This window comes from Pezoporus occidentalis, unplaced genomic scaffold (genome assembly GCF_034315485.1).
Source record: "Pezoporus occidentalis ecotype Australia unplaced genomic scaffold, CSIRO_AGI_Poc_V1 ctg127, whole genome shotgun sequence".
Lineage (NCBI taxonomy): Eukaryota > Metazoa > Chordata > Aves > Psittaciformes > Psittacidae > Pezoporus > Pezoporus occidentalis.
The window spans coordinates 1,134,762-1,148,709 of NW_026913071.1; the positions used below are offsets into that span (position 1 = coordinate 1,134,762).

The window sequence follows — 13,948 nt, forward strand, 5'->3', positions numbered from 1 at the left end:
GTAATTCATTCGCTCACTTCCCCCCCTTTCTTGCCCTCCCCCTGCTCCCGGAGGGACAGAGAGGAGAATCGAAAAGAATGCAACTCCCACGGGTTGAGATAAGAACAGTTTAGTAACTAAGGTATAACACAAATCACTACTGCTACCACCAGTAATAACAATGATAAAGGAAATAACAAGGGAAGAGAATACATCATCTCACCACCAGCCGACCGATAACTCGCCCCCCAGGCCCAACCAAGCTCCGACCGATACCTCCTCCAACCCTGCAGTCCCCCAGCCCTTCCGGCTAACTCCCAGTCACATCCTGGGCATGACGTGCTGTGGTATGGAATACCTCTTTGGCTAACTTGGGTCAGGTGTCCTGTCTCTGCTTCCTCCTGGCTCCCCCTCCTCCCTGGCAGAGCATGAGGCTCACAAAGTCCTTGGCCAAACCAAAACATCGCTTGTTATCAGCTCTGTTCCCGAGCTGAAAGTCAAAACACTGCACTGCACCAGCTACCAAGAAGGGGAAAAATGACTGCTACTGCTGAACCCAGGACAATCACCTGTGAGTAGGATGGTTGCTGTCACTCTCTATCTTTGTACAAACTGAAATTGTAACCCCAGTTTATTACATAAATTTGGGTCTGTCCCTGGCTGCTTAGGCGTCAAAAATCCAAATATGTATTACACACTTGGATTTTTTTTTTGTTTCCTTCTGTTCCTTGTATTCATCTGTGTTGGTTTTGCATGTCAGGTTCATGAATTGGAGTTGGAAATATTATGTTTGCCATATGCTATCAAACTTTTCTTTTTCTTTGAATCACATCATCTGTATTTGATGTTAACAGCTTTGTTATACCAGAAGTTTCTAAACTGTGCCATGCATGAACAGCTGGTAGGGTGGAGGGACAGATGTTTGGTCAAATGGTACTGGGCCTTTCTTGCACTTCAAAGGAGCTGAGTGGGGATATAATACGATGATAGAGTTCTGTTTTTCTAATCTGGGTAATTTGAATATTTGCCATAGTTTATGAAGAGATTGGGACAGCAGATGACCTGTTTCAGCAGAAATTGGAAACTCATTCATTAGATAATCTTTCTCATACTGTGGAGTCTACCCTGTAAAGCTGAGAACCTCTGAATTAAATTCCTATTTGACAATATGTGCCCCATGGAAGAGATGTTACAATGTTCTGTGTTATAAATTAATTGCTTTTGATATTTTAATTGTTACCATTTTTCTTTGGAGCTTCACTTCAGATTTGTTCAAATAAAAAGCGGGATAACTTTTGAATTTAATCTTTGCCCTAATACTGAGATCTGAACATCTTTCTTCTTGTGCATGAATGCTTGCTCAGTTGCTATTTAAATAAAAGAAGTATTATGTAAGCAGTAAGCATCAAAGTTTATTAAGTATGAAGATCTTAGATGTACCTTAAACTCCCTGAACTGCTGATCATCAGAAACTGGCAGCCTCTACTGAAATGAGAATCATTCCATCTGTGCTCTGTTCCTTAAGATTTCCCCTTGTTATCCATTAATGGCCACTATAGGAGGCAGTGCAAGTTCTGGACTAATTGAAGCTTTGACTGATACGACAGACTTTATGCGGTCTTACATAAAGTGAGGTTTTCCTTAAGGTTCACGCTACGTTGTCTTGACAGTGAAAATCTAGGCAGCTATAAACAAGATCAATAGAAATGTGTAAGCATTGTTGGTGACAACACAGGAACAGGGACAAAACAGAAATACTCAATTTTTTGAGTTTGGACATCAATATTTACTTGGAAATGAGCTACTGCCAGTATCAGTGTTCTCATTATTCTTTTTGTTGTATGTTGGTCCACTTAGAGGCAGGATTTGTGACTATGTTACAGGTAAGAGGAAAAATAACAAGTTAGCTGAAGCCTGTCTATCAGAAAGACACTTTAAATGCCAAAATTTTGTATAAATATACTGCTTTTCTGTCACACTGTGTTACAAGGCTTAAGTTCTGAAGAAATAAACCAAGCAGAGGAGGGCTTAGTGTGGCTATTTTTTTATACAGATGTGTGCATTATAATAATAACTTTCATCCATTTTATGCACTGAAGAACTGAATATTGCTTGTAAGTATTTTTACTGAATGGGGGAGACTGATGAGCTCAAATGCAAAGGCAGTGTAACAAGGAGGATTTTAGCTAGATAAATTATAGGTAGTGGATTAGATACTGACTTTTATCTCGGTTAGTGTAAAGCAAGAACTGCTAATCATCAGCTTGTGATAAAATTAGAAAATGCCATGTCTGAACATTGGGCTATTATTTTATCATATTAGCTATTGATTTAGCACAGCATGAAACAACTGGGTCTGTCCCAGTAGTGCCTGGTGGGGAGCAATGAAGGTACAGATTTACTCATCCTTCAGTCTGCTGCAAACTTCAAAGCCCAATTGTGACCACTTAACTACTAAAATTACTAAGACAGTTTCTGCTTTTCAGGCAAGGCAATGTGTTGGTGTAAAGGTATACATGATCTAGAAGGAAGGAAAGGAATCCCAGCTAAATCACATCAGGGCAAAAATAATGAATTCAGGAATCATGGACAATAAGAACAGTTTTGACTGGGCTGTCTTAAACTAAAGCTATTTTTCATTTTCCTTTTGATTAATCAACAGTTTGACCTAATGTGTTTGTGGTCCAAAATACTTGTACTGAAATACACAAAACGAGCACCATATGGGTATATTTATATGCAAACCACCTCAAATATGCTGGTTTTCTATTTAATTATTCTTTGCATCAAGCATTATTAAATTTTGTATTTAATGGTGAAGTCAGAAATAATAATCTGTTACTCTCATTGAAGAGCTGTTTTTTTTTTTTTGTTTATGATGATTAATATTTTTAGCACTCAATGGAAATTTTCTTTTTATTTTCAGAAATTAAAAACAATGTATTGTTATAGAGATGGAAAGATGCCTCAGAGAGAGTGTGTATGCTTAGTGTAAAAAGGAAAGTGCCTAAAAATAGCTTTTTATGCACTAAAATCTATTTTTGGAAAGGTCTGCTTTCGTTTCTTTGCTTTAAAATAAACCCTTTCAGAGTAGCACAGATGTAGGTGGGACAGTTCAGCTGTCTCAGGAACATCTCATTCATCTGCCTTGCTCTCATTCTAAGGGTCCAAAATGAGATATGTCTTCATGGCTTCCTTTTGTTTTTCACTCTTGGAGTTCACAGTGAACAAACTGTATTATTAATAGAACTGAGCTCTGTAGAAAAGTTGTACTTTTAACTGGAAAGCCAAAAGGCAAAAGAAAAAGAAAACCATCTTTCCTAAGCAGTACCTACTATTAGAAACCTAGGGATTTGGAGAACTGAGAAAGATGATGGTAAGATTCAGCAATGGCAGCTATTGCGGTTTTTCATTACAGTTGCCAATCTCTGTAGTGTCTGGACAGGGAGTGCAGGCACAAGCTGATAAAGACAATTAAGTAGCAAGCCAGGGATGGATGTAACACTTGGATGCTTCTTTCTGGAAAAAGAAAGAGCTGGTGGAAAGTACCAGCAGGTATCTAGCAACAGGAACCTAGGCTCCAGATGGAAATACCAGCTGAAACAAAGATACTGTAATGATCATCTCATGTTTTGGTTTATCTGAGGTGTTTATAATCCTTTACCATGAGCTAACTAGTTTAAAAAATCTTAAGGCTCCTTATGACTTTTTTTTCCCTGCTTCACTGTCTTTGAGAACATTCTCTTTAAAAGTTGGCCCTCATATTATAAACTTCTTCCCTTGGAGAAAAGTGGCTCTGTGTTTTCATTTTCTTGGTTCATCTGTCTGTTGGTCCAACACACTGGACTTTATTTTCTGTCTCCGAGATTTAGCAAAAATATATGTTAATTACAAACCTACAACACAGCTTAAAGTCTTTGGACCACAAGTCAATCTGAAGTACGTGACTGATGTATAGTTGCTCCTTGTCCTCTAACTAGCATTTGCTGGAGAAATGGATTGGTGAAGTTGCATAGTAATGGGCATTATTTAAATAATTGTAATAAAAAATAATGAAAACAAATGTTTTGTAAAAATAAAAAGGACCGCTATAATATGTGAGTTCAGTCAATACAACAAGGAGATGAGTTGAGATGGCCAGTGAAGTTTTCGTAACAGAAACATTAAACTTGGTGTTGTACTGGGAAAAGGCACTAGGAGTTCTCTATTCCACTGTTATCCTTAACAATTTTCCTTAAAATTTAATTTTAGAGAGAAACTTGTGTCTTCTTATGTGTATACTTATTATGTGCATATGCCAGTTCTAAGTGCAGAGATCTGCTGTAGTTAAACCATGGTCAAAACAAGCTTAGTTTTATAGCCTGCTCTTGCTGATCTTTTGCTGATCTGTTTATATCTAGCAGAGACTTCTGTAGAAAAACATCATCCTGTATGACATTAGTGACTGACTTTCAGTGCCTGATGTGGCTTTTTAAAATCTGTTTTAGGAGTGAGAGGATTTAATATGGGGACTGAATTAAGTGATCATGTTGGCATCCTTAAATATTTGTGCAAGTTAGCCTGGACATTAATTGAGGGTCAATGTGTCTGTCAACACTGCTGGCTTGATTTTGGCAGTTGCTATTCTTTGGATCCAGATTTTTGTTGATGCCACATCTGGACATGCCTCCAAGTCCAAGTGTGAACCTATGCTATAAACAAAAGAATTTCTCCCACTTAGCCCCCCTGTACCAAATGAATAGTCAAGTTGTAGGTTACCTTGAACCTGCATCAGGTGTAGTCTTACAGCTGAGGTATCTTTATTTTCAAACTGTTGTCTGAGTCGTGAAGAGATGATATTGCCCCCTCTCCAACCTTGCTCTTGCATTTTCTTCTAGCCTTGCTGATTGAAATGGCTGTGGCAAATAAGGGTCTGCAAGTTACAAAACCTTTGTCAACAAATTAGGTCAATATATGCCAATGTTTGCTATACAAACCATGGCAAAAGGTTCTAACACCAGCCAGCTTTAAATTTAGCAAGCTAGGTTATCAGACTGGTCTTTGGATACACACAGGGTGAATACAAGGAAGCACTAGGCTTTTCTGGAAGGCAAATCTGAGAAGAAATGAACTCAAGGGATCTCATGCACAATTTAGAGGAATTTCAGTTGAGTGAATAGGCAAGTTGGTTAACTTAGCCAGCTAAGCAGATGTGTAAAGATAGGTTTAGTAATGAAATACAATAGTTTAATAATGGTCATTTGAAGGAATCAATAGAAAGCAGTTGTATAAAGTACTAAAATTAGAGTACTGAGAAGTGTATTACAGGAACAGGCTAGCAGACATAGGCAACAGGAGATAGCAGAATAGTGGCAGGTTGGCAGTGCAAGAGGCAGACGTCACTGTGTTTGTCTACAGAGAGGTTACACCTAAATTTGCAAGAATACTCAGTCACCCTTCATGTGTCAGCTGATGCATATGAGTAAAAAGGCAAACTTATATAGAACAGCCCAAAGCTGAAAGCACTTTGGGAAATTGAATTCTAATGAAAGAATGAGGTAGTATATACATAGGGACCAAATTTATATTAACACCAGGTTAAGAGGAATTACTCATTGTTATGTTTGGAGAGTCCTATCCAAGCCCAAGCAAAAATTATCTGAAGTTTACCCTGCTTGGATTATACTTCATTATATTACTCTTCCATAGATGCGGTCTTTTTAGATTGGAAGATACAGTAGTGGGTACTCAAGCATCCTCTGAAAAATAGAAGGGGGGAGAGGTCAGTTAGTTACAGGCCTTTGAATTTTGAAAAAACTTTGCTTTTCTGGGTTATTAAGTTTAAAAGGCAGAGCTCAGGTAAATATAAGCTAGTTTTCTAAATACAAATGTCCTTTTCACAACAGAAGTAATTCTTCTGTTGCTCCTTAAATTCGTAGAAGCAATTAGTTACAATTCTCTCACAGGTCACCTCTTTCCTTCTTTACCTACAAGAGAGTGTTGCTGATTATTTAAACACCAGTGATGTTGGTGACATACATTGTCCACTGGTCATGAGTTTGAGGTGGAAGTAGTTTTGTTGGCAGAAAGTGCATTTTTCATGACCAACATAATATAGTATGTTGCATCCTCATGGGGGTTTGTGTGACCTTCCTCCCTGCCCTCACCCCATAATGAAACTGAAAGTATGTTTGTTGATGAGTATTGAAAACAAGTTCTATAGATCTGTGACTTCTACTTAAAATGGGTGATAGTATCTCTGCATTAATTTCACATTAGCACTTGAAGTTTGATTTCTTTCTGCTATTGTAAGAAGCTGACAACGTTTGACAGAGTGGCAGAATACAAGTTTTAAGTTGTGCATTTCTCTGTCAGGCTTGCCTGCAAACTTCTTTGTGCGCAAGCGGAGGCATGGCAGTAGCAGGAGTGGCTTGCACATTGATTATTGCCATCCAATGCCTACTGTTGAACTGATTCTTTCAATCAGAAGTTTAATAGGATCTGTAAAATAGTTTTGATTTACTTTTGGACAGAAATATGTCAGCTTTAGGGTTTTATTTTCATCAGGAAATACTTGAAAGTCCAGCATTGCATCAGATTGCATATTAGCACTATGTAATCGTTTTCCTGCTTCTTAGAGTAACATGTAAGCTATTCAGGAACAGGAAAACCCCTTTCAAACTGCAGTCTGAAGTGTCTAGTCTATTCTTCCTGGATCACCTATACAGAGAAATGTAGAAAACTTGGAAGCTGAAGGTTGAACACAATTTCTTGAGCAAATTCTTTTGTTTTCTGAAGAAATTATTTCCTGGTTTTGTGTTTCTGTTTAACTACAGACTTTAAGATTGTTAAGTAGGGTAACTTATGTTTCTTCTAAATTTGTTTAACTGTATCTTTTCCCTTTCTGCTCAGCAAAAACTGGTTAAGTATCTATTCCGAAAGGCAGAGATGAAAGTGTACGTTCTGCAGTATTTAACAGTCCATTTGAAGATCAGGTCACTTTTTTTCACCTTGCTTTTAGCGAGAGCAATGACAAAACTGGCTGCTCGCAAAGAACACAACATAAAATTAATTTATTCCTACAAATTATTTCTGCTTATGGTAATCTCGAGTATTTATTTACATCTAGAGCAGGGCCAAACTCTAAAACAGATGCTTGAAGATCTTTTTTTAAAGCATTCATATGTACTAGGAAATCCTAATGAGTTCTGTATGAAAACAGATGTTTGTGGATAAATAAGCCGTTTTGTTTGTTTACACATATTTCACCAAAACCAATCTGCTTCATCTGTTCTTAAAACATTAAGCCTGAAAAATGGAGAGGTTGGGACGAAAAGATTTGCTGGGCCTTTTGTCTGAAATGCACCTTGGCTTGCCCTCCTGTTCCAGGGGCTGCTTAGCATTTAGGAGGGGGAAAGCTATTCTTTAGCTCAGGTATGAAAATGTGCGATACTTTATATCAATTATTTGGCTGCTTTCTGGAAGTGCATTGGAGTGAGGGGGCATTGGCTAGTTCTGGCCTCCGCTAATGGGAGCATTTCAGAATGTGGATGGTAATTAAAGTACAGAATGCAGAATATTAGGCCAAAATTGAATAGAAATGAATAAGTATGTGTTCTGTTGTGCAGATGTTGGGAACAGATTATTTTGGATACCTCTTTCTATCTACATCTTACTTGGTTACCATGCAAAAATCGTCATACACCAATTGTAGATTGTTTCTTCCCATTGCCTTTTCTGTTTTTTATGTTGTGATGTATCTGTATAGGTAGTAATTTAGCAAAACATCCTGTCTGCCAGGTGTGGGAACTAGCTGATTGTATTGTAATACCAGATCATTACTTAATTCATATGCAACCTAGCCTAGCACATGGAAAGCATTATAAATCTATTTACAGTGTGGCTGGTCTGATGATAACATTGTATTAAATTCCCAGGTGAGGCAATTTAAGCAATTGCTTTGCCATGTGTAGGCCATGGAAATTAACTTCTCATATGCTTTGGTAATAGACGAACTTCATTGGTATGCTCAGATTAGTAGTATAGCAGAATTCTTACAGTCCGGTTACATGTACCCTACTTCACATGTAGAATCATACAGGGGGGTGGTGCTGCAGATCACAGATCTTAATTAGTTTAAGCTGAGTTAATTCATTTCAATTCTAATTTAGCTGGGCTTGCCCACGAACACATTCAGTTCTATTGGGAAATGTTAAGGCTTGGGTCAAGTAGACAGATTGTTTAAAGCCAAATTGCCAGACAGAACTGAGCAAGTGTATCTGTTTGAACAGGGCTTTAAGGAAATCACCCAATCAGTATGCAAAAATCCTGTTCATAAACCAAGAGGGGTCTGCCTGGAATCAGAAATTCTTCCTTCTCAGAAGGTCTGGTTACTGTAGTACATGTAAAACAGCCTCTGAAACTTTCTGTCTTGGAAGTTCTTGTAGAAAGTAGCTTAACCCTTTTGTGTTATTGTGTGTTCGTGTGCAGTGCTACATTTGAATGCAAACCTGTACATCGGGTTAAAAACTTGTGTGCTTAGACTTTCGGTATAGGTATCTACAAGAAAATATAAAATACAAGGAAAACTTCTGTATATGACAGACCCTTACATGCAAAAAAACTGCACACAGAACCTCTTAAAGCTGTATTGAGCTGCCCAGAAATGGCTTGGACTACAAACTCTGTAAAGCTTCTGTCTTTTCTAGAAACATACGTATAAAGTACCAGCAGACAGTGGTAACTGACAACTAAGACTAAAAATGTTGACAATTTCTTGATTTGCCTGGTTAGCTTATGTATAGAAGTCATTAACTATTTATAAAATGCATTATGAATTGGTTTCCTTCAGACTGTAGCAGAGTGTGTGACATTTCCAGCTCAAACTATCGTTCTTGCATTTGGCTAAAGTACATATTTATAAACAGCTGATAGTTAAAAACTTAAAAACCCCCATAAATCTAAACAGTACTTAATTATTGAGTTCAGACAAACTGAACTGATTTCGATAGCCACATTTACAAGTGTTAGCCAGTATTACTTTAATAAAAGTAAGAATGGTAATTCAAGATATTGATATTTTGGACAAGTCCTGAAAGAACAAGGGAACACTTTAGTTCAAAGGCCTTTCCTTTTATATTATTGATTCGTTTGGTAGTGAAACTGTGATCAAAAGTAGTATCAAATTATTTATTGATTATGGCAAAGAGTTATACCTAATTGTAGTCAAAGGGTTATTTCTTTCAATATAATTACTGATTTTCAGATCATGACAGATAATCGCAGTAAAAGAACAATGATACAGATATATTTATTAAGTTCAGTGGTGCTGATATAAAGGATTGTAAAGGGCCTCTAAATATTGTAGTGCTATTAATATTATTTTCCTTCCTGTGCAGATACTATTTGTAATTTCTGCCATGCAGGCTCTTATGTGTGAAAAAATCAGCCAGTTAAACCTTTCAAATAAATGATGTCTAACCAGGACCCATCTCAGTCTCTACATATAATTAGGCAACTTGTTCACTGGAGAGCAAGCTCATGAACCATCATGCGCCTCTTCTCATTCTAATAATGATAAATACATTCAACACTAACAGAATCAGTGGGGCTGAGTCATTTTGTGAAACTGGGAGAGACTGTACATTTGAACTGCTAGACCTCAAATGGGAAAATTGAATGTTAATCAGAAAAGAAGGTTAGATATTTATTGGTATATAATTTCCCTCCTTCTTTGATGTGTATCAAATAAAAATAGGAAAATAATGTAATTGAGCAATCTATGGCAATTTGTTGGCTTCTTGGTGAAAAAAAGAGAAACAAAACCTACCTCCATATGATATTCTTGCATACTGTGGAGTGTTTTAGTCCCCCATAGTGATGAAATGAATAATTTAAACAGGCAGCTCTGATACCACAGCCTGTTTAAAGGTTCTCATTTCCTTTAATGCTGTAGACTACTTTAGCTTGGTTAGTATGAAACTGTGACAGCTGAGATCTCCAAAAGATTTGGCACAATTCGTCTCTTGTAGTAGGTCCATGGTATGCTTTGTCCTTGCTACGTACATCTGTAGCTTTAGTATATAATCTAGATCTGAACACTAGCAACTGAATCACAAATCGCTAAGCATTGTAATGATGATGATGGGAACAAAGGGTAAGCTGTGCAGACTAAAAAGCTAAAATGTGTTGCTCTGAGATGACCAACACAAGGCTTACTTCACTGCCAGGTTGCCAGTGTAAGGGGTGATGCCCCTCCAGATTTCTTTGTCGCAAAGGGAATGAGTTTCCCTGTGCTCAGTATAAATTCTAGTGGGTTGTTTACTGTGCCACAGTCTCACGTATGCTATTTGGAGTGATTGTCCAATGAGGGGAGGTTTGAGGAGGAATCTGTGGAGTTCCTACTGGCAGTGACTACCATGATGGAGTGTGAGGGAAGTGCCCATCAACAAAGGAAGGCCCTACAGCTTAGTTCTTGCTACTCTTGGGTTTCTTCCTCTGGTGAAGTGTAAAATTTATCATAACCACACTCAAATGTAACAAGACTTCAGCCCATTTATTAAAAATCCTTTGTCTCTCTTAATAGCGAGTGTAGAAATATTAACTGACCAAGGGCCTGTTATTTGGCCAGCAGGGAATTTGAAAGCTAGGCTGATGTTCTCTTTATGAACTTCCCCGTTGTTCCATGCAACGCTGTGCTACCTTGGTAATCTTCCGACATTTGCTTTCCATTGCTTGGCACTTGATCTAGTTTAGAGTCAATATGGTGATCAGTTTATGAGCAGATCTGGTGCTCATAAGCTGTGAATAGTGACTCTCTGTCATCATCTAATGAACAACTGTCTCAGTTTTGTGGTGTTCCCAGTTTACAGTACAAGGGTATTCCTTTTCTCCTTTCTTTTTCCCTTTGTTTTCTGGTCCTTTCCCAATAGGCTTTCATAGCCTTAGTGGCATAGGAAACAGTTGTTAAATTTTTTACATGTTTAAGTTCAGCCAGTTTTGTCAAATATGTGTTGTTCAAGTGTCGAAGTTTTTAATAGGGGAACGGCTCAGTCTTCCTTTCCTGTTTAGTGGCATCACTGCAGTGCTCTTCTGAGTTCTGCATCTAGCTAGCAAGTTCTCCAGAAAAATGCATTTGGTTCCAGCACACACATTTCTTCAGTGCTTCTGATATTAGTGCATGTTGCCTCTCCTGGTCACCTGGTTATTAGGATTGGGATTGCACGTTATACATCTTGAGCTTCACTGAAGCTGCTTTCATTGCTAAAATGCTGAGGGTGTGACTGTCTTAGAAGTGCCTATTTGTCAAAGTACAGCAGTTGAAGAACTTTTTGTTAACTTTTTACTTGCAGATTAATTTTTTTTTATCAAATAGGTATCCATTAGGGGGCTCTCGAGGTTTAAGATGATCAGCCTTGATGCCAAGGGCTTCGGAGCTTTACTTCCTAACCCTTTTTTTCTTTTTGTTTTACAGAAAAGGTCACGAATCGCCTACAGTGATGAGGTGCGGAATGAGCTCCTAGGGGATGACGGGAATTCCTCAGAGAACCAGGTAGGATGCTAATCAAGAAGCCCTAGTGGGTGGCTGGAGGGTGAAGGAGGTCACTGGCACACTGGGCTTCTCAAGCTGCTCCTTAACAGCATTAGCAACAACTCATGTGGAAGTGATACTGTTTAATGCAAAGCTGGGGTCTTAATCAACTTCAAAATGTTTCTTGGAGATCTTACATTTAACCCTTTAACTTGTGATCACTGTCTGCTATCTTAAAAAAAAATCTTTTCTTCTCTTTTCTTTATTATTTAGTACTTAAAAAATAACTTGAAACGCACTGTTTGCGGACAAAGCCAAGGTCTTCACCTCAAACACATGTAAAAGGAATAAAAAAAGTACATAATGCAGCTTTGATAATAATGCAGTATAATTAAATCAACACTGGCAGGCAAAACAAATGAAAGTGCGCTCTCAGAATTAGGCAGTACCCCACTCGGTTTCCTTGTGTGGTTCCTTCCCTAAACAGATTTTTTTCTCCTTGTACCAAAACCACAAGTTGTACTAATAGGAAGAGCATACTTTCATAATGCGTGTTGTCCTAGAATGCAGAGTGCCATCCATCTCTGTTAATGAAGGAAAGCTTGATAATCCTGAGACTTCTTTAAAAGCTTGTATCCGTATTGTTCTGGACTACAGTGAGGGTCCTGCTAGACTAGTGAAAATTATAAAGGCAATATTATATTCAGGGGATTTTGACCCACCTGTTAATATTCCTTTTGGTGCTGAAACTTGTTTGACAAGCTGTCTGAAAGAAGAGTATTTCTTTTCTTTTTGAAAATCGGGTTAGTTGTAATCAAAGGTGTGCATTTTGGGTCAAAAATTATTTGGAAGTTTTCTTAACTCTCAGATATTCTTTTCTGACCAGATAGAATTATTAGATTATTTTGGAAGTGAAAGTGAAAATTGTTTAAAAGTTTATTTGATAAATGCAGTATTAGATAAGGAAACAGAGTGGAACCATGTTCTGAAAGTTTTAATGTTCTACCTTATCTTAATATAATAGATATCTTCTGTTTCTCTTAATATAAGCTCAGTTCCACTAAGGATAAAAAAAAAAAAGACTTGGAGACTTATCCCAGTACAATGAATTTTAAGATACAGATCTCTTAAGCCCTAACCTTAGCCAGTATTTTAAATGTGCTGTATAAGTTTTAAACTCTGTAATAGACTTTAATACGTACATTAATGAAATTATACACAGGCTAGAACTTACCTGTAGACATAACACTTAATGTATAGCAGCTCTAATAGGTGTGTGAATAATTAAATTTAAAAGATATTAATCTTCATATTTATATACTATAACAAGGGGAGATTCCAAAATTCAAATAAAATAGACTTTCTTTTATCCCTCAGTAATGAATTTACAGAAAGGCTGATTTTAGGTAAAAGAGCTTCAGTCTCTGTGTCATGATCATAAACTCAGTCCTATGAAAATGTTAAGATTCTTATTTTATTTCTTTTAAGGTGCTGCTATTTTTACATTTCAAGAAAAAAATGATGTGAATTCAGACATAAAAGGGCAATTGTGATAAGAAGCTTTACTTATAACAGAATATCTTATGTGGAGGGATGAGATAAAATATTTTATTTTCACTTTTTAAAGAATAATTAAATAACTGGTTCATGTGCACTTTTTGTAAGTTATGATCTAAATTGATGGAATAAACATGGTCTCATCTCAAGGAACCAAATGTTACCTTCAACATGATTTTTTTTCTTCCAAGTGACCACGTCATAAATGGAAGAAAATTTTGGCTGGTAAAGCAATTTTGTCTAGTCTTACAGGGAATCAAAATCCTTTTCTATAACCCAACTATACCTTTGAAAGTTCTGAATTTCTTCTTTTCTTCCTTGAAAAATGTTGTCAAATACATCCACGTAAGGAGTCACCTAACTTGTTTTAAATATGTGAATGCCAGTATTTGAAAAAAAAAAGATTATTTATTGTGTTGTTCCAATAATCAATGTTGCAATCTCTTTTTTTCTTATTAAATGTCATTACTTATGTTTTTACTTATCTTACATGCATGTAGTTATGGGTACAGTCAGTAAGTACAAAAACTTCAGCCTGATGTTGAGCTTATCAGAATGTACGGCTATCCAAATCAAGGTTTGGGTACTCGCCATGCGCTGAATATGTTACATTGATATATTTAACTCAGTAACTCCAGGTCTAATGCACTTTCACTCCAATACATTATTGTATCAATAGCAAATTTGGACTAGATGGTGAATGGATGCTCAGGGATAACTTGCAGCCATGTAAAATACTTGGAGATGCCTCAAATTCTTGCTTTCATTTTGTCTGATGGAAATAAATTAGGTAAATGAACTGACCTTCACCCTAATATTGTAGGATTTCTACTTCTGAATCAGTTTGGATTATTAAATTTGTTAAACTGGAAAATGGTGGGTTTCTTTTCCCCAATTCAGTCA

The 13,948-nt window shown here is 37.0% G+C and overlaps 1 protein-coding gene across 4 annotated transcripts in view; it reads left to right on the forward strand.

Moving 5' to 3' along the window:
• VTI1A (vesicle transport through interaction with t-SNAREs 1A) overlaps window positions 1–13,948 on the forward strand; it is a 274,468-nt gene that overhangs the window by 49,164 nt on the left and 211,356 nt on the right. For all 4 annotated transcript variants that reach the window (XM_062607900.1, XM_062607898.1, XM_062607901.1 and 1 more), the window contains exon 4: window positions 11,432–11,509. In XM_062607900.1, the coding sequence (XP_062463884.1) occupies window positions 11,432–11,509 (78 nt within the window). The remainder of the gene's footprint in view (window positions 1–11,431; window positions 11,510–13,948) is intronic.